The 21,705-nt window shown below is 32.7% G+C and overlaps 1 protein-coding gene across 49 annotated transcripts in view; it reads left to right on the forward strand.

Annotated features, from left to right (window-relative positions):
• The window catches only part of RIMS2 (regulating synaptic membrane exocytosis 2), a 701,736-nt gene that overhangs the window by 504,186 nt on the left and 175,845 nt on the right, over positions 1-21,705 (forward strand). For 35 of the 49 annotated variants that reach the window (XM_070075383.1, XM_070075384.1, XM_070075385.1 and 32 more), the window contains one exon: positions 12,192-12,292. The exons of the other annotated variants lie outside the window; for them this stretch is intronic. In XM_070075383.1, coding sequence (XP_069931484.1) covers positions 12,192-12,292 — 101 coding nt within the window. Of the gene's footprint in view, positions 1-12,191; positions 12,293-21,705 lie in introns of those variants that run through there. 49 annotated transcript variants of the gene reach the window in all.

Consider the following 21,705-nt stretch of genomic DNA (forward strand, 5'->3'; position numbering starts at 1 on the left):
AATTTTAATGTTAAATTTTTGAAAACTTTTTAATATGAAAGATTATAGAATTTTTTCATGTATCTAACAGGTGGATAAAATATTAATACAAATCATGAATTCTTCAACCCTTTAAAATTCTTTCTCAATATTTTCTTATTGACAAATATATATTTTTTTCTCAGAATTAGAATCTTCTCAGCTTCTAATGTGTCAGTCATGACAATATGAGTACTAAAGTAGGAATAACAATATAAAGCAGAAACTAATAAAATAATTTTTATAAAATACTAAAATAACAAGAAATTTTATCCTACTTACATAATTTCCTGGGTATCACAATGGCATAATAAATTATGGTATAACATGATTTACCTACATTTAGAAAAATTATTCCTGAAATTCTTATTCTGGTACAGTAAAGGTAGTTCACATTCTAAAAATTCATTTGTATAAGGCCTTATTATGTATCAGGCCTTATTCTAACCACTAGCAGCATAACAGTGGTGAATCCATACAAGATCTCTTCCTTCACAGAAATTATATTCTTGGAAGAAGAAATAATCACTGCACAAGGTAAACATAGATAATTGTAAGTACTGTTTTTAAAAACCTGTGTAAGACCAAAAGGAATTTGGGTGAGTACTTGTCATTTTAAATGAAGTAATACAGGAAGTCTTATCCATTGAGATAATGTTTGAAAAGAAAAATAAGATGAAAATAGCTCTGTATTGCAGATAGGAGTTAAAGTCAAGTCAACTGAAGTTCAAAAGAATAATTTATGAAAATTAGTTGTCAAAGATGTGAGTATTTTGCTCATGGATGAGTAAAGCATAATACCTAGATGGTAATTTTGACAATTTTTGTCAAATTGTTTGTGTTGAATGGAATAGAACACATGTAATAAGTTTACAATCTAGTATTTAGTGAGTATAAACATGTATACAATCCTAAGTGTTCATTACAAATGGCAAATTTATGATTGTCTTTAGGTCTCTCAGCTCATTTAAAACTATACTTTTATGTCTGTAATGAAAATGTGACCAAAATGATTGACAGGAAAGATCAATAGATTTTATATGGAAAATAGTAAATTGATATGAATAATGTTACATTGGAGATTATTGCTAAGAGAATTTAATTTGCTTTATTTGAAGAGAAGAATGTTATTTGACATGATAGGGCTTTTTATATTAATCAGCCTAGATGAAGACTTGAGGGAATGGGATATGAGATGTAAGGGTTGGGGTGAAGATGAGGATGAGGAAGGAAACTAGAGTGGAAAAGTTAAAGTGTAATGGAAAGCAAAGTGATAATAAGCAGAATTAATTAGGTGACATAATTGGAGGAGCGAACAGAGTTATAGATTATATGATCATGTAGAAAGAAGTTGATAGGTCAATTCATAATGAAAAAATGAGAATCAGAAGATATCTATTTCTGTATTGATTAAAGAATTACTATATTATTCCCTTAGTTTGGTGAAGCATTACTACCATTCCCTTGTTGAAAGAGGAGAAGCAGCTCAAAAAGTATAGTGAGAATGAAAAATTTAGTTGATGAATGAATGTGTGTGTCTTTGTGTTTGTGAGAGAGAGAGAGAGAGAGAGAGAGAGAGAGAGAGGTTGGGGGAGAGAGAAAGGAAAAGAGATGAGAAAGTCATTTTATGGCTAAACATTTCAGTTGATGAATTTTGAAAAAAGATCAGTATCTGTCACCTGCTAGTTATATTATCTCGTGCAGATTTTGCAATAAATAAAATTGAGATAATTATGAGTCTAAGTATACAGTTCTGTTTAATTGATATATTACATGGAAAGCTCTTTGCACAATTCCTGGCATATAAAAGTATTATTGTTGATAAGTATTATGTTGTGTAGAAAATACTAGTACTAAGTATTAGAATACAAGAATATAAGTATGTAGTTTCTAAACTTTCATATCACTTTCTATGCTTCAAGCAAATAAAATTTTAGAATAAAAATACTGAAGAATATGAGAGCTAGACACAAGTGTGATCTCTGGTTACCTGACCTGGCAAGAAGACTAGCAACAAAGGGTACCAGGGAACTTTTTAGGGTGATAAGAATACTCTGCATCTTGCTTGGAGTGAGACTACATGACTATGTGTGTTTGTCTGATGTCACAAAACTTTGCATCTAAATTGTGTACATTTTATATCAGTTTTAACTCATGAAATCTGTTATGAAATCATTGAAAATATGTCAACTTTTAAGAAAATTTAATATATTATACAAATAGTTCTAAATATATACTAATAAGGAAGAACAGTTTACTTAATCTAAAATATCTCAAGCAGTTGAACCAAGGTCCCGTCCAGACTCAGAGTTCCAAGAGGCATGTAATGGATGGATTTCCTATCACTTCAGAACAGAGTAAAGGAGATGTCATAGGGAGGTAATTTAGAAATAAAAGTTTTGGAAAGTCATAAAAGTACACTTGAAGGAATATATCAAGGATAGTATAATTATTCAATGCTGCAGCAGTAAGGTCAGGGTTTGGTTGGGTTAGGTCTAAAATTACACTGAGGAATGAGCACTCATTTTGGAAGATGACATTTTCTGATAACCTTTGAGAGGAAAGTTTCATGATATCAGGCAGAGCTCAACGAAGGTACTCAATGATGAGATTTCCTTCAAATAAAGTCATCATGAATTAAGAGAGTTCCAAGTAGAAGGAGTTCTTACTACATGAACCAGTAGTAACTAAACAACATTCTACATTTGACTCCATAGCAGATATAGGAAGAGGCTCCCTACATTTGTGAATTTCTTTGTAGCTCAAATATACATGACTCATTTGAATGAACCCAAATGCTAAAGACACATAAAATGTCTTGTTCAGGTACAGTGGGGCACACTTACAGAACTTGGAAACTTGATGAATAGTTGATAGCTAGAATGTTGCTCCCACAAATAATGGAATTTTCTTTTGGGAGATTCAGTATACAAGCTATTTCAGTTTTAGAGAAGTTGAGGAATAAAGACTTAGTGATTAAAACAATTTTTTTTCCTGCATTCCTCAAAGATTTCTTTGAAACTTGTCTTTTAAAAAATGCAGTCAGTATTTTGGATAGTTAAGTCACCTGAGTATAAATTGTTTTGATCTGTAAGTGAGTTTCTAAAAAATTGAGTTAAAATTGCTATTTTTGTTCCTAGTTTATAGAGTAGAAATTTGAGGTGCTGATCAATTAAATAACTTACACAATGATTTGATGCTGGAGTTTAATTAATTAATTAATTTTCATTTTATTTAAAAGGCAGAGAGACAGATTCATTGAGATATCCTGCCTGCTGTTTAACTCCAAATGCCCACAACAGCCAGGGTTGGGCCAGGATGAAGCCAGGAGCCAGGTACTCAATCCTGGTCTCCCACATGGGTGGTAGATACTTAGGCATTTCAGCCATCACCTGCTGTCTCTCAGACTGCACATTAGCAGAAAGCTGGATCAGAAGTAGAGGAGCCAGGACTTGAACCAGGCGCTCCAAATGGGGATGCAGGCATCTCCAGAGACAATTTAATCACTGTGTCAAACACCAGTGCATGCACCTCTGTCACTGAATTTAAACAGAAGCAAGCTAACTTTGTGCCAGGACCCATGCTTTACTTGTAACAAAGTGGAGGATGTAGAAAGGCTAAAGCCAAGAAATCAGAGCTGCAAGCATAGATGTGTTGCAGAGCACAGTATGAGAGAACAATACTGGAGGGTTGTAATGAGGAGAGCACGAAAAGAGGAATTTGGAATATGAGGTTTAGTGTCAGTGCAGACCAGCTCAATCTAGTTTACAGTTTCATGGAGCATCCTCAAGGTAACTCATATTCATATGCAAGCATTTGACAGATTGAAATTCAGTCCAGTTACTTTAGCGTAAGTGAATATGTCCTGATGTCTCCATCTGATTTTCACTTTTCTTTCTCCAGAGATAACCAATCCTATTCCTAATTCTTATTCCTCTTATTTCTCTGTGTTGAAAAAAACTGTTTTATAATATGCCTCTACTCATGGAACATCTAATGTACATTCCTTTTAATTCTGCAGGAATGTTGTACCTAGTTATTCTGTATATTCATTATTCTACCCTGTACCAATAACCACATCAGCATCTTTCTAAAAAGAAATACAGTTTGGTGTTCAAACATGAATGCTATTTAAAATTCAAAATATCCTTATATTTCCCTTTCTCATTGTAAATAATTATTCTAACTTAATAGTGATCCATATTTGATTAAACCTGTTACTATAACCTCATAAAATATGTATTTCACCTACATGGATAAAATGATATAGCACAAATTAAAATATGCATCTTTCCTTTTAATCACCTAAACTTTACCCATTTTGTCTCAATTCCTGTTTCAAATGTATAATCATTTTTAAGGTGATCATTATGCACATATGGAAGAAATAACTGTTATAACACTTTCATTGTTTGTTTTTGCATTGGAAGCTTATATTGCTTTCGTAATTTTTAATCATAAATCATTTTATTCATACCTCTCTATGTATAAAAACTTTTATGTTTTTCTACAGGTTTTGTCAGTTTAATTTTCCAGGCATAGTTTTATCATCTTAATTGGCATACCTATTATTTGCAACATGGTATTGGCCTAAAGGAAGTTTCAGTGTTTTACAACTCTTATGCATACCATCATGAAAATCTGCACTGAAATAGTATATCTAACAACTGACTTATTTTCCATTTAGTAATTTTCCCATTTATTTCTCTCCTCTCTCTGCAAGTAAGCACTTTCTGATGCTGCTCCTTTTGAGGATAATTACTTTATAGTTCATTACTTTGTACTTTCACTATTATTTTAGGGACGCGATCACATGTATTTGGATCCATTTAAGTATAACCTTATAAACAAGGTTATACTGTGAATTAGTTGTCATTCCATATCTGCCTATTTGTCTTCCTGACTTGAAAGGTAAAAGGTATCTCTACTATTCTAAAAATATGGTATGTGATCATGTAATGCTGTAGCTAATATAATTTAAGTTTACATTATATGTAAGATGTCACAGGAATCTTAGAAATACTGAAATGGAAAGTATAGAAAAAATCATTGAAAAAAGTCTTAGATAGAAATGGAAAGTATAGAAAAATCATTGAACAACAGTAAATGTCACCATGATTAATTTGAGGGGAGTTACATTGTATGGGTTTTCATTTTTATAAGTTGCATAACTTATAAAACTTAGATCAAACATCTTGATAATCACTGTCATTCTTTATTTTCCATACAATGCATATAATCTTTCTGAGTTGGTTAGACTTCTGCAGATACGAAGGAATCTGCAGACTTTATTTAAGTATCACTTTATTTAAGCAAAGCACCTAAGTAAAAATTCTAAAATCTCACCATGTGTTTGGGAATTGTGACAAGTTTTTAAGGATTTACAGCATGAATAAATAGGATAAATAAAAGCTGGGGTGCAAGAATGTAATTTCTAATGTTCTATGGATACCAAGACAAGTATATGATTATAACCAAAAATACTCTCTACTACATGATTTTCTAGTATACATAAGAAAATATCATATGGATCTACTTTCCAGCATAGGTCTTAGTTTGTGTATTATGGGTATTTTTATTTTTATGTGATTTTTAAACTAACACTCAACAATTCCAAGTGTGTTTAAATTCTATTTCTAAATACATATAAATGTTAAAATGCATTTAAAAATTTCTTTATTATGTTCCTTTAAAACCTTCCACATAGTCTTGAGATGTGTAGTTGTTTTTGAAATGTGTTTTATGGATGTGTTAATTAGGTCCCAGATGTGGAATACAGTGGTATATGATAATTAAGTCCCATCAAAACATAATATATGTTGCAGATCAGACATATACATAATGTAATAATATGTGCTAACTCTGAGAATTATGTCTCCCTTAATGTAGATATTAGCCATCAAGTAAAAGGTAGAATATTCCAAAGTACATAACACAAATAGGGAAGGAATAGTTCATAAAAAAATGAATCGGACTCATGTTTCTTTCTCTCTTCAGTTATCATTGCATTTTTTCTTAGGAGTAATTCTAAATAACTGCTGAACTCCTTCTTTGGGGCCTTTCATAAAATCTGGCTTACCCTCTAAGATACATCTTACTTTTTAGAAAGTTACAGGAATTGTGACCAACAGTGTTAAAGTACTATTAGAAATTTAGTTAACATTTTCTCCTAAACATGTTATAGTGAAAGGATTGCATTGAATTAGTCTAAAAAGATCCTTCTGGAGTAGATCATTCTGATGACTCCTTTTCCTGGGCAAAGTTCCTGGTTGACATTGTCACGTCCAGGCCCTTTCTCCCGCCCTCCCTCTTTCTTTGCTCTCCCTTCCTCATTTCTAACTTCATTCCAGTTCTCTCTGATTCTGTGTACACACACACACACACACACAATTTAAAGGAAGTTTTATTAAATACAGTACTAAAGCTGTCAGATTAATAATTTTCAGAGCACTTTACATTATCTATATTTATGAAATGTGTATGATAATATAAAACAACTCTCACATAGACATCATATGAGTTTCCAGATCAATAAACCAGAGCATTACATAGCAGAAGGACTCCTAAAAGGCATCTTGTTCAAACTATTCATCTTACAGTTGAGGAGTTTCCTGCCCAGAGAGGTGAAGTGAAGTATTTGTAGTTACAGGACTTGTGAAGTCAAGATTCAGACCCAAGTTATGTATCTTATCTTTTAAGCCAGTGTTGCTTAAAAATTTTTCATTAATCCTCTATATCTATTATTCCAAATCTAGACAGTTTCAAAGTCCCATCAACTCTGTGATGGTTATATCTATTGCAATTCAACAATTTTTAGATGTAGTACTCTATTAAAGAAATACTTGTATTACTGTTGTCTGTCCCACTGAATCTAGAAAATAGCCACATGACTCATCTGTAATTGTCTTCATCAAACAATTAGCTATATACACTAATTAATTATATCTTTTTCTTCCTTGCACTTAATTTGGTACATAACCAAATGGTAGATTTAGCATTTAGAGAGTACAAGATTTGACCCTTTTAACTATATTCATTTTAAATGTCATTTTTGGCTATTCTCATGAATATTGTCTCTATTTTGTTTTGTGTCTCTTCCACATTGTTTGCATTTTGTTAGAAGAAAAGTTTGTAGAATGGAATTTAGTAGGTTAGTTATTAAAAGTAATAATTTTCCTCTTGTCAATGACTGTTAAAGTTTTTTTTAAAAAAAATCTTTCTCTTACTTATGTGTAAGCAATATTCTTCTTCAGCCTCAATTAGGAAATCATCTAATATTTAGAGATGTTTATTTATATTTATTATATCTATATGCATTTAATGAAAGTCAGTTAGATTTGTTAAAGCAATACTTTATCTATTTTTGTTGTCAGTTATTTGGATATTATCAACTGAACACAATTTGGGTTTGAGAATCCTTCACTGTTAATTAAAAGTTCATATTGGCACAAATACCTTTAATTCTTAAATTTAACTGAAAAACATGTAAATGTACTTTTATAAAATATGCAATTTGGAATAAATTCCTTTGTAAAGTACAACTATTTAATGATTATTTTACAGGTTCTTAATTTTGCTGTTAAAAATATGAAAAATTTGTTTTCTAACCTCAGATTATTTCAGGGCATTAATTTTATTTTTGTGAAAATATATGCTATTCAAATAAAGGGAATTACAGTTGTGTTTATTTTCATTAAATATTCTCATGGAAGAAATTGCTACTTAGTTAAATTTTTATCTCAAAGGAAGACTTTTTTTTTAACCTGAAGCCAAATATATAAATGTAGAAGGAAAGAATGGAGTAGGGAACTGGAAGAGTGTCTTAAATTTATTAAATGAGCCACAAGAATTTGGTTTACTCACAAGTGCAGTTTCTGGGTTTAATAAGGCAGTCTTAGATGATGTCTATAATCACTAGTTCCTAATTTTTTCCTTATATTTGGGCTTCTTTCTTTTTAATATTAGACTTACTTATTTTCCCTCTTAAGTTCCCTAGATGTGAGCATTCTGTTTAGGTTCACAGAATGGATCAGAGCCCACAGTGCTGCCATAGTCTAGGCACTGGCTTCATTGTGAATTCCATCACTGCAGACCTCCTGTCCCTACACAATGTCTTGGGGTATGAAACTGCTCTGGGATTTCAGAAAGGTGTGTGTGTGTGTGTGTGTGTGTGTGTGTGAAGAAGGAAACTTAAAACCGTAATAACCATTTTAGTTGTACTGCAAAATTCATTGAAAATGTACTAATGACCTTTGTAGTGTACATGTAAATAGTAAAAGCTAAGCAACTGCAGGCTAACTGCCAGCTAATTTGGCCATGTTTAACTACATCTTTGGGAAAAAAATGCTACCTATAAGTTAACATTTTGTAACCTACATGCCATGTTAACATTATCAATATGAGTTTAACATTATGAACTCATTCAGCAGGCTTTCTTAAGTTCCAAATAATAACAATATTAGTTTATTGATTTAAGAACAAGATAGGTTTTTAGATAACTTGTATAAAAATAAATAGCTTGTGGAATATATGATATAATTTTAGGACATGCAGTAAATCAGTATTAACACAATACTGGATTTTTCAAAATTGAATGAATAAGAATGAACCAGGGGATTTCCAATTTGAGAAAAAATATTTTGAGATATTTATGAGTCCTAGAATATCCATGTTTAACTTCTGCTTTATTCTCTGCCTTAACATTTTAAGGTGGGGGGAGTTTTCACATAATTTGAAAACATTATTGGAAAGGCCAGTGAATTAAATCTTGATTTAAAATGTCATCTATCAAGGAAAAATGTTAAAATTGATGAAATTCAGAATTTGTATACACACGTGAAAACATACTGGACCATACCAGCATAATGTAAATCAACTCTGTTCTTCATGAAAAATATGTATGAAATAATAAATTGTATGTGATTTCTTAGTGCACTTAGTTAATAATTTACCTTATGACAACAATTTGAGAAAACTTGAATAATTATAGTTTAATAATAATAGATTATTACTTCAAATAGACACAAATGTGTGTAAACTTTTATTGTAACTATGTCTGTCCAAGAAATCTGATTGTGCCATTACCATCCTAGTCAAAATTTATTACAATTTGACAGTGCTTTGGTACTTAATTTCATGTCAAAAAAGTAATGCGTAATTGTTTAAGCCTAATTAAATTACAATATAAAATCAGACTGCTAAGATGGCTTCTAAATTAAGCATATCTTATCATGCATGTTATGTTCAATTTTGGAGAATTCTACATAAATTCATCTTCTTAACCTATGAACCAGAATTTCCCAAAAAATATTTTGAAAATACTGAGATTATTTTCAGTGAAATATTAACACATAATGGTGTAGGGAGTGAAAGGTCGGTGGTCAATGAGTATTCTTTATAGCAGAAATTTCAAGGCCTTATGCATGCAGATTATTTTGAAAGAGACACACAGAGAAAGAGATTGAATGAAAATCTGCTTTATTGCTTTCGTTTGTTTTCCTTTTACAGTGCAAAGCATAGAATAACAGAGTTGAAAATTTAGAAATTATGTGGCCCGTTTCTGAACAGTGAACTGTGCTTCTACTGTTGATTCCTCTGAATTGTTTTCCACTCTAGGGAGGAAAAATAGACTAGGTTTGTTTGAAACCAGAATATTATTTTTAAGTTACTTTCCTTCGAGCAAAGTCCGACAAAAGAAAAATCAACTTGCTGTTGAAGAATCCTCTATATTGGATCCCTTTATTAAGAGAGGGTTTTCCTAAGGCTATTGTTCTCTGTGGACTGTATACATATGGGGATAGGTTATGCAAAAGTAGAAAAGGAATAGAAGACTAATATGAGCCACATAATTTTGGAGGGAGGCCTGTTTGTTTACTTTTACTCCCAAGATTTATTCTCCTAGGAGAACCTAAAGTTATAAGTAAAAAGAATATTTTCTAAATTTGCTAACTGAAGTAGTGCATTGCAATTTTATTAGTTAAGACTGCAATCCAGAATTTTTCCATTTGGGACTATCTATACATGATGGCTGGAACTGGAGATGACAAATTTGTTTGAAATTGGATAATGCATGTAAGTATTTATATCACTCCATTTCCATCTTTTTTTACTCATATGAACAAGTAGATGGTAGATCATTCTACCTCCCTCCCACTCTCTTTCAAATGAGTAAAAATACAAAGTACAGATTAATATTCTTCTTAGACTGCCTTACTTATCTGTGAAATATAAATGATGTTACATAAAGCTGATTCCTGCTAGTAATCAGAATTAGTAGCTTCTACAGGAAGTTGCTATCCACAAATAGTCTAAATATTAGAAAACATGTGTATGTGTGTGTGTGTTTGTGTACCTGTATCTTTGTAGATGTAGTTAAACTTCTTTTTCAATAAGTGCTATTTATTTTTAACTTTTTACTTTTGTACTATTATGATATCTTCATGAATTTTTCTTTTAAGAAACTTCCCAATTAAATATCCTTTCACTGCACATAATTTTTTGATGCTAGGCTAATTTGTTATTTCCCTTGACTTTGTTGAAAATAACATGTTGACTTGATTCTATCTCTTGAGATTCAAGTGATTCCAAAGTTAAATTTTATGACTTTAGATGTTTACCCTAGACCATATTTTGCATTTGTATTGTGAGGTATTCACATGTTTTATGTATAATTTAATTTATATTAATGTGATATTATTATTCCTCACTTTCAAATCAGGACAGAGTCAATTAGTTAAATTATTAAAATAATGCATATCAAGCAATAATTTGTCTCATTTTATTGAATAGTTGACTTAAATTTGCTGGTATATTTGGAGGTATACAGTGTGAGCTCTTTATTTGTACTTTTAGCCAAGTTTTCTTACCCTTCCTGAAATATTTTCTTCCCTTTTCATTTCATTTTAATTAATCAATTTTCACTTAAATTTTTTACTAACAAAAAATATCTGATACACAATGACATTTTTGTAGTGAAAAATATAATGTTTAAAAATAAAACAATAAATTTAAAATATTGGCCCAGGAGAGGATATTGTAACTTCTAATTACACCAGTACTTTTATATCTCCTTTTCTTTTCTACTACTTTTTTTAAATCAGGTAAGTATTAAAGTGCCTGGTTTTTAATGGGTGCACTTTGTCAAGTTATACTTGCTGCAGCCTTAGAGTTGCAGTCATAAGCAAGGAATATGTCTATGTTAACATCCTTACACACAGTGCTTCTGAGTTTACATTAAACACTTTATTATGGGTACCACTTCAGCCCACTAAGCTTATTTTTCTCAGTGTATAGATTTGTACTTGTGATTGGGATTTTGTTTTAGCATTATATTTATACTTGTGAGAAATGGACATATCCTATAAAATTTCTTTTAATAAAAGTGATAAATATGCTCTTAAAATGCTTTTAATGTTTTCTAGAATTTGCTAACTGAATTTGGTTTTGATCCAATACAACAAGTTTGTAAAGACCTTCTTAATATTTACAGTTGATGTGTTTGAGGTAGCACCTGTTACAGAAGGCATTAATCTAATTTTGTTATAGGCTTACTTCCCCACTTTTCCACCTCTTTACATTCTGTTTTTCCTCAGTTAATTTCAGTGATATTTTGGGTCTTTATTGTATGCTATTAGGCCTATTATTCTGAGAAACTCTTTCTTGATTCTATTTCTAGAGAAATCAAATTTGAAAGTTCCTGATAATTGGATCCTAACATATACTAGACAACCTGCTTTACACTATCACTTAATTTTATGATAATACTTTATAAATGCAATTATGAAGTTATTGAAGCCAAGTAGTTTTACAACTTTATTACCAGCAAATAAATTAAATTATGATGGATTAAAAGCCAAGATTCTTATAATATTAACCTTATAAAATTTGTATGCTGTCAAGACAGCATATTCTATTGGACAGGAAGATTTGCTGTCTTCTCTTTAACTTCATGTACATTTTATTCAGATTAAAATTGTTTTACATATTAGTAATCATGATTTTTTAACCTAATTCCATACTTTAAATAAATCAGAAAATAATAATATGAAAATTTAGTTTGTGCACACTACTTTGAATGAAAATAATAGATTCGCATACCATTTCTTTTATCGTGTAATTAGAACTCAGAAATAAGAGTTAAACATTAATTTTTTGGATTTTTTTCTACTCGATAGGTGCTATGGATATAGAGGAGAGAAATCGCCAAATGAAAATTAACAAATACAAACAGGTAGCCGGCTCAGATCCCAGACTGGAACAAGATTACCATTCAAAGGCAAGACATTTTTCTTTTTAAAAGTTGTAAAATAATGAATTAATCATATGAAACCATTAGATTCTTTTAAAACAATTGAATACAGATTAGTCAGAGACAAACATATAAAGCAATGGCCCCATGATATTATTGAGTGCTAAAATTTATACTGTATTTTTAGAACAGTTGTTAGGGTTAAATTTTGCCTTGTTTATAACAAAGCATATATTTTATAAGATAGGAGTTTATAGATCTGAAGATGAAGTCGTTTAAAATTTTTCGACTTGTAAAACCTCAAAGTCCTCAAAATTGTTTAGGAATAACTTCTGCCATCTTAAGATTTTCTTAAACATGGAGCTTCTCCCATTTGATAGTGTTTTAATTGAATCTGGCTTACTGTGGAGTTACTGAAACAAGGTACATACGCACGAGGTGTTACTCTGAATTCAAAAGGTCTTTTAGAGAGGCTATTTTTCAGCTAGGTTTTGGAAATAAGTTGAGAGCTGATCCACCAAAGGAGGGCCATTGCTCTGACCCTTTGTTATCTTGATGTTTTCAACACATTTTAAAGTTCATGATATTATTCATAAGAGGCATGAGATGACTTTGCTTTGTTGTACCTATTTAATATCCAATAGAAGGATGAAAATAGCAAAAGTTACTCATAATATTTAGTCATCATATACTTTCTGATTAGAAATGTAATCATTATGATCATGTAATATTTATAGTCTCTGTGTATATGTTAGAGAAATATCCTTTGGATTTTTATATAAGTAGATTTATTTTTCCTTTACATACCTAACCTTCAGAATCTCTCAATTAAATTATGTGCCTTTTTTTTTTTAAAAAGTAACACACCTATTAAGTAAAGCCTAAGAGGCCATAGTGAATATGCAAATGTAGCAGGTAGCACCAGTTTCTAGCTTGTTCACTAATACAGCCTAGAGGAAGCAAAGATTGTTTGTGTCAACATCTACTTCCAAACTACCAGTGTCTTCACCAAACTACACAAATACAAAATTATTCATCACAAAATTCTGATGTACTGGAAATGGCACAGGCTATAGCCAGACACACATAAATTTAATACAAGTAAATTTACTCATTAAATAAATTAAAAAAAAAATTCAGAGAGGGAAAAAATAAAAACCAAGTAAATTTACTCAATTTATATAATAAACTTCTAGATAATCTTAACTAAAATGAAAATATGATTAACTTCAAAAGATACAATGAATTTTATAGAGATAAATTCTATAATGGCATATAGATTCAGATATATATTTAACTGTCTTGAGTTGGATATCAGAAATAACATCTGTGTTTTTTGGTATTTCTGCCTGGAGCTTTCATGGCCTGTTATGCTCAAATCTGTTGTCCATTTTATGTAACCTTAATGCCAAGAATGAAGGCCCACTAAAATAGGGCATTTGTATTTGTGTGAACATGTTTCTAGATTGCACAAATTCATTTACATCCTGCTGTACTTTAGGAAGGAATGCAGATGATTTATAAAAATTTATATAATATTCCTAATAAGCTGGCAACAAAGAAAAGAGTGTGAAAATAAAGTCAGAACAGAACAAGGTAACTCTAAAATAAAGTTTTAGAACAAAATGAGTGGCATGAGATTTCATACAGCTGCTACATGTGGACGTATATTTTGAACAGGTACTTCCTAAGAAACAACAAAGGCAACAAAGGCAAAAAGGGAAACTTGGTCAGCTGTGTGACTTACACTGCTCATTAAAAAAAAAAAAAAAAAAAAAAAAAAAAAAAAAAGATGTAGAAGCAATAGTACTGATCCTTATTTTGGGTACCTGACCAATTTATTACAGGGAGTTGGACCAAAGAAATACTATAGGCATGGCTAAGATTTTTTTCTTTCCAATAAACAAGTTCTGATTCCACTCCAATTCATCGATAAATAAAAGCTTAAGACTTCAAATTTTTATAACTTTGACATCAAGCATTTTAGTTTGGGAAAAAGTTTAAATCCAAATAGAAATCTAATTATACTAAGCAATATGATTTTTTAGATAGTCTACAAGGCAGTGGATCTCAAAGGGTAGTCCCAGATCTACAGCCTTAGCATCACTTGAAGACTTCTAGAAATGAAATTCTCTGGACCTCTCCCAGGCCTACATTTTTAAAACTGTGGGGTCAGATGTTCCAGTGGTTTGACAAGTCTATCAGCTGATTATGATATAGACAAAGTTTGAGAACTGCTTTATGGCAAATTAATGCTAAAATTTATTGCTAAGTAACTCAATGAGTTGATTGCTTCTATTAGACTTTTATCTAGAAGCCAGGGATGAATGATAACATGGAAAAATGGAGGCTTGAGTGTGTTTTAATACATTAGATCAAATTTTTGATAAAAAGGGACCTAAAATATAGAAAGAATAAGTGATCTACCCAAGTTACATAGCTACTAAGATATTGAAAGTATAATTTGTAACTATCCAGTTTTTCAAAGGTGAGATAATTAGAAATGATATCCAAAGCCTCTGACAAATTGAGAATATGCTAAACTTCTGAGCCATCTTCTAGATATTCCAATAAAGCCATTAAAAAATACTATTTTGAATCTAATTGAGTTTTTATTAATGATAGAGTCTACATTCTAAATAGGATTGCCTTCTTGAATTTCGCAAGACTTCTGCATAAATATTTATAAATAATTATTATTAAATTAGGGAAATCTTCATAATAACACACTTTGGAAGCATCATTGTAATAATACCTATGTTTTTTTTTTTTTTTTTGACAGGCAGAGTGGACAGTGAGAGATAGAGAGAAAGGTCTTCCTTTGCCGTTGGTTCACCCTCCAATGGCCGCCGCAGCTGGCGCGCTGCGGCCGGCGCACTGCGTTGATCCCATGACAGGAGCCAGGTGCTTCTCCTGGTCTCCCATGGGGTGCAGGGCCCAAGCACTTGGGCCATCCTCCACTGCCTTCCCAGGCCACAGCAGAGAGCTGGCCTGGAAGAGGGGCAACCGGGACAGAATCCGGTGCCCTGACTGGGACTAGAATCCGGTGTGCCGGCGCCGTAAGGTGGAGGATTAGCCTATTGAGCCGCGGTGCCGGCCAATAAAACCTATTAAGTTACAGTCTTTTAAGAAGATTTACATATGTATGAAATTTGAAAGCAGTTTATTTTTAATAAGAACAGCAAAAGGCATTTGCAGCCATGATTACTTGTTACTCAGGAAATGATTTCCTAGGGATTTTCCCTCAGAATAGAGCTTAACTATATAGTCAATGCATTTTTGTAACTGTTGCATTATCTTGATCCAAACTTGAGTGTGATTCATCTCTTTTCTTCTGCAGTAATTTAAGAGTCAACTTATATTTTTCCCAAGAAAACCAATATTTTTTGCTCTTCCTTGTTTAGAAAATGTGATTGATCTATTAATTTTAACAGGGAAGACTATAGTTCATCATAGGCCAGCTATGCTTCTGTAAATATGTAATGATAAATTAACATGACAAAAATAAACACTCAAAAATAGATTCATATATTAAAATCAATATGAAGAATATAAAGTTTATTTGAATATATTATCTATATTTAAAAATTAGCTATCTTTAATATTTTTCAATGTTTTCAGATGCAGTATTATTATGAAGATTTTTTTAAAATATTTATTTATTTATTTGAAAGTCAGAGTTAGAGAGATCTTCCATCCACTGCTTCACTCCACAAATGACCACACAACCAGGTTGAAACCCAGATCCAAGGTGGAACAGCCAAGACATGAGCCTAAGCCCATATGAGATGCAGGCCTTGCAGGCAGTGGTTTTACCCATTATACCACAATGCCCACCCCATGAAGATATTTTTAAAAGGGGTGTCCATAACATATATACATAATATTTATATAATTAATTGGCACCATTTTTCTTGAAAGTCAAAGGTTGCTTTTTTGAAGAACGGTGCTCTTCTGTTCCTACAAAGTCAGAATAAAAATGTCTTACCCCTAGAATAACATTTCATGTCATAATTATTTCCTGTTTTCTTATTTGTATCCCTAGAATTAAAAAGTGACATAACCCATAGATTGCCTACACCTTTTCAAATGTGGGCCAGAAGACTGTGATAATCCATTTATCTCATAATGTAATAGACTGAGCTAATGTCATGGGAATGGAGTACAATGTAGTAAAAGAAAGGGAAGGAGTTTTTCTCCTTGGGTTGTGGATGCCTGTTCCTAGACAGGTCTCACTTACCTCCTGTCACTTTTTCTCCAGGTATATTGTCCTTTAAGTGCCCATAACAGATCTCAAAGATATTAGGAAGAAAGCAATTAAAATATGAATACCATCACAGATATAGTTTTATTTCTTAAAAAAATCTATACCTGCTAATAAAACTAAAATGATAGAATTATATGCAGTAGCAATATTAAAAATTTTAAATGGTTAATATAATTATGGCGGGGCCGGCGCCGTGGCTCACTTGGTTAATCCTCCGCCTGCGGTGCCGGCATCCCATATGGGCACCGGTTCTAGTCCCGGCTGCTCCACTTCCAGGCCAGTTCTCTGCTATGGCCCGGGAAGGCAGTGGAGGATGGCCCAAGTGTTTGGGCCCCTGCACCTGCATGGGAAACTGGAAGGAAGCACCTGGCTCCTGGCTTCAGATCAGCATAGCGCCAGCCATAGCGGCCATTTGAGGGGTCAACCAACGGAAGGAAGACCTTTCTCTCTGTCTCTCTCTCTCACTGTCTATAACTCTACCTGTCAAATAAATTAAAAATATATATATTTTTGGCGAGTATATTGCCACAATTAACTAAACTGTTCCATTTTACTGGAAATTACTATCTTCTCCACACTGAGAAAACATATTCAGTGTTGGCCTTAAGTATTTTACATTGACCATAAGGACCCTGGCAATAGGGAACCCAGAAGAGGGGAGACAAGTTGACAAGACTGGTCAGCAGTGGTCAAATGTAGGCTGCTTTTAAAACTTTGATATTTGTAACACAGGAATGGATATATGAATGTAATGTCACCGATGAGAGCATTGAGGTCCAACAGAATCCACCTTGGTGGCTTTGAATAGTTTTATCCTTTTAGTCTCAGCTTCTTGATTAAACAAGTTCTTAATGTCTTTTTTATAGAGAAATGATGAGGATTAAAAGAGAAGATACATATAAAAATGGCTTAGTCCCTAGTAAATAAATGATACAGATAATATTAATTATTTATATTATAGTAGTAACAGTAGATGTAGTCATAGTCATTGGAAATGAATATGATGATGTCAAAAAAGAAATAGTAAAGAAATAACTGATCTAATGAGGATTGTAGTTTATTGCATATATCATTTGAATGTTCCCTTTGTTCTTGGAAAGCTTTAAGCAGCAGAGATCTAAAAGACAAAGTCAAATTCAGGGAGAAAGATTTTTATGGATCTTGCAGTGATAATTTTTTTAAAAAAAAGAACTTGAAGGTTAGTTTTTGCATTTTATAAATGAAAAATTATTAGAATTAAGAAATTCTTTTGTCAAGGCCAACAGTAAATGTGACTTGTCCTTAAAATGCTTAACAGGCATAAATTTGGATACAGAGGTTTAAACAGAAATACTCCTTAATAATGGAGACATAAATGGATCTGAAAATTGAAAGATTAAGTATATAAAAATCGGCCGGTGCCGCGGCTCAATAGGCTAATCCTCCGCCTTGCAGCGCCGGCACAACAGATTCTAGTCCCGGTCGGGGCACCGGATTCTGTCCCGGTTGCCCCTCTTCCAGGCCAGCTCTCTGCTGTGGCCAGGGAGTGCAGTGGAGGATGGCCCAAGTGCTTGGGCCCTGCACCCCATGGGAGACCAGGAGAAGCAACTGGCTCCTGCCTTTGGATCAGCGCGGTGCGCCGGCCGCAGCGCGCCAGCCGTGGCAGCCATTGGAGGGTGAACCAACGGCAAAAGGAAGACCTTTCTCTCTGTCTCTCTCATTATCCACTCTGCCTGTCCAAAAAAAAAAAAAAAAAGAATATAAAAAGCAACATTTTTAAGACAAAATAGTCTTACATAAATTAAGAAGATAAATGAAAATACATGGATTTGGATACTTTGTAAAAATGAAGAAAGTAAATTTTTGTTTTAATTTTGCAGCAGTGATCACAAAATGTTCTAGAAATTTTTTTTCTGTTAAACAATAAAATTGAGCTGCTGGTAGCATACAGCACAGCCAGACCTTGTGCCTGCTAGAGAGATAGCTGGTGCAGCATCACTTCTCAAGCAACCAAGAGAACCTAGCATTGACATAAACACACATCACTATGCTCGGGTTGTGTGGAATCACTTGATAGAATAAGAGCACTGTAATAGGAATGGTCTCAGTAACCTAACCTCTACCATGCCAGGCAAGGAGTATATTAACATGTCTTTTAGGAAGTAATAAAGCATCCTTCTTTGAAATAAAGTTTTCAGCAATTTCCGTAATGCTTGGTCCTGCCAGATTTCCAGCAGAATGGTTTCGTGTTTTTGGATCAGAATTAAACCATCTGCTTACAGATTTCATTCCAAGTCAGGTTAGGAAATGTTACCACTTAGTAATGAAAATGCCAGAGAGAATGCCAGTGGCTGCACCTGGGTTTCTTCAGTGAAGCACACCATTTCTCTACATTTCTATTTGACTTTGTCAAATTTTGTTTGTTTCCACAGAACCCTGAAATCACACAGATTTAGGTTCAATAGCAAAATCCCAAAAGGAACTTCTCAGACTGCTGATACGGGAGCATAGACTACAATAGTAGCTATGCTCCCAGCAGAACTTCTAAAGTCTTAATTGTGGTAATAGAGATAAATGAGCAGTTTTCTTAATCACTATTCAATTTATTTTTAATGGTTATAATTAAATATAAACTTCTGAGTAATATTAAAAATATGGAATTGGCATTAAACTTTCACAATTCACTTCCTACTATTGGTACGACCTTGATTAAATTACTTGGCGTCCTGGTGCTTCAGTTCCTTTTCTGTTAGGTTTTCCAGTAGAGTACCAACTCAGAATTGTATTCAAGCTGAAGTCTGTTTATATACATATATAATTCTTAAAACAGAGCTCACATTAATAAGCAATCAGTAAATGTTAGCTGGAATATAATATTGGTGGTGGTAGTGATGATGATGATGATGATAGAGGAGAAGGAGAAAAAAGAAACATTGTTTGCAGGAGATTGTTTTCTCTTAACAAAGCCCTTGGCAATTCAAGTCTGTATTTGTTCTCACCAACAATATAGAAGATATAGATGAATATATCTTTAAGATATTCTTACAATTGAGTAGGGAGAAATACAGGAAAAGTGAGAAAACTATGACATTTTTTAAAGCCAAAAGTTAATTTGTCTTTTTTTTGCCTTGTAGTCAAAATTTTATCTTCTCAAAATTGTTATCACTCCATTTGTATTTCCTAGCAAGCTAGGTGTATTTCAGATATCTATTTCTATAGATATAGATAGATATAAAATTATATTTATACATACTTTATATATCTATGTTTACATCCACACCACACCCCTCACACACACACATCTTAATCTCTGAGCCGAAGAAGAGCAGAGCTTTCTGAGCTCTACATTTTAGTTGATGAAGCAATTTTTATTTCCTCCTTGTCTCGTAGGTAGATAGATATACACATCTTGCTCTAAGTAAAAAATATACAGTATAAATCTTTGATAACAAATAATTTTAATGAAATTACAGAGATTTTGTGTTTTAATTTATGATTGAACTTCTATTTTAAAAGTTAGCATGAGGGTCATTTGTTCTTAACAGCTTACATTCATTTGCTTGAGTTGCATAACATTATACCATATTCTGAATGGCTTAGGCAATGGGGAAATTATTTTTTGAGAGTTTTGTTGACATAATTTCAATATCAATGTACCATTGGTTCCTTTGGTGACTCTTCTTGGCTTGAAGATGGCCACTCTCTTGCTACACCTTCACATGATCTTCTCTTATCTGTGACTAAGTCTTTGTCTTTTCTTATTAGGACAGCAGTAAGATTTCACTTGGGTGCAACACATACTTCAGTTCCCTTTTGAAAGGTTCTGTCTCCAGATACAGTCACATTCTGAGGTACTGAGGGTTAAGATGTCCATACATAAATTTAGGGATGACAAAATTCAGCTCATAACACATTTCTGCAGAGTAGCTGTAATGGTCTTTTCAACTAACACTTTAATGCATTATGAAAGCAGGGAATATAAAAGAAATAAGAAGAGTTCTTTTGGATTGAGAAAGAATAAATTTGACTTGACCATACTGAATTTGATATGCTTGCAAACCAACATATGGGAGATGCCCTGTTATCAGCTAGAAGTACAAGTTGAGACAGAGAGAGGTGAGGACAAAAGATAAGTCTTAATTTTAGGCATGAAGTTACAGTTAAAATGAATAGATAATGGATTAGATCATCCTGGGGGAATATTTTAGAGAAAAGAAAAGAGGGCTTAAGATGGGAAGCTTTGGAAAAAATATTGAAAATCAAGTTAGGGAAAATGGATCTAAGGAAAGGAAATTAAGAAAGAACATCAGAGATAGGGGGAAAATCATGAGTGACATTATCTGGGAAACTATTATGGGAGAGCTTCAAGAAGAGAGAGGAAAGATGAAAATTAAAGACACCGCTAATTTGCCACTGATGGATTAGGTGATTATTGGTTTGAGGTTTTTACTTTTTTTAGAGCAGTTTCAGTAAATGGTGGAATGGATTAAGAGTTACTGATTCTGAAGAAGAGAGTGATAAATTCGTTGGATAAGAACAAAAGCATAAAGTCTACTGCTACTTCAGATTTCTAAATCTGAGATTTCATTGTGTAACTGGCATTTCTGTCCCTGAAACTTGTGAGAAGTGGATCAAAGTAAATGGAGGTTCTCAAGCAGGAGATGAGTACTGATAGATATAGAGTTCTCACAAAACCAAGCCTTTGGGAAAGTCTCTGACTGCTGGCAATAATTCTTCTGACCAAGACACGTCTATGTGTGAATGTCCATTCTTTCTTTGCTTGTGGTGCTTTAGCTTAGGCTGTTACTGTTCCAGATATCGAAGATCTCCTGGATGAGTATGTTGCAGATATGCCATCTTACTTCCCTTTTTTCCCTTGTCTCTTAAGGAGTTTTACTGAGTCCTATAAATAATGCTTGCATTTTTAAACCCGATATCCATTGGTGAGCCCAATTCTGCACCCAGTGACTGGATATCTTGAAATCTGCCATATTGAGAGTATTTTACCATGAAAATGAGGAAACTTTGTGAATTAGAGATTTTCCCTTCAAAAAGATGATTGTTAAACAAACACACGCTAGTACACTACATGCCACTATACCCATCACAGACAATGAAATGATGGATTAAGGAAAACTTAACAGAGGAGGTAACAGCTCCACTGTGCCTTGGAATATAACTAGACACATTTTAT

This window comes from Oryctolagus cuniculus, chromosome 6 (assembly GCF_964237555.1).
Source record: "Oryctolagus cuniculus chromosome 6, mOryCun1.1, whole genome shotgun sequence".
In the NCBI taxonomy this organism is placed as follows: domain Eukaryota; kingdom Metazoa; phylum Chordata; class Mammalia; order Lagomorpha; family Leporidae; genus Oryctolagus; species Oryctolagus cuniculus.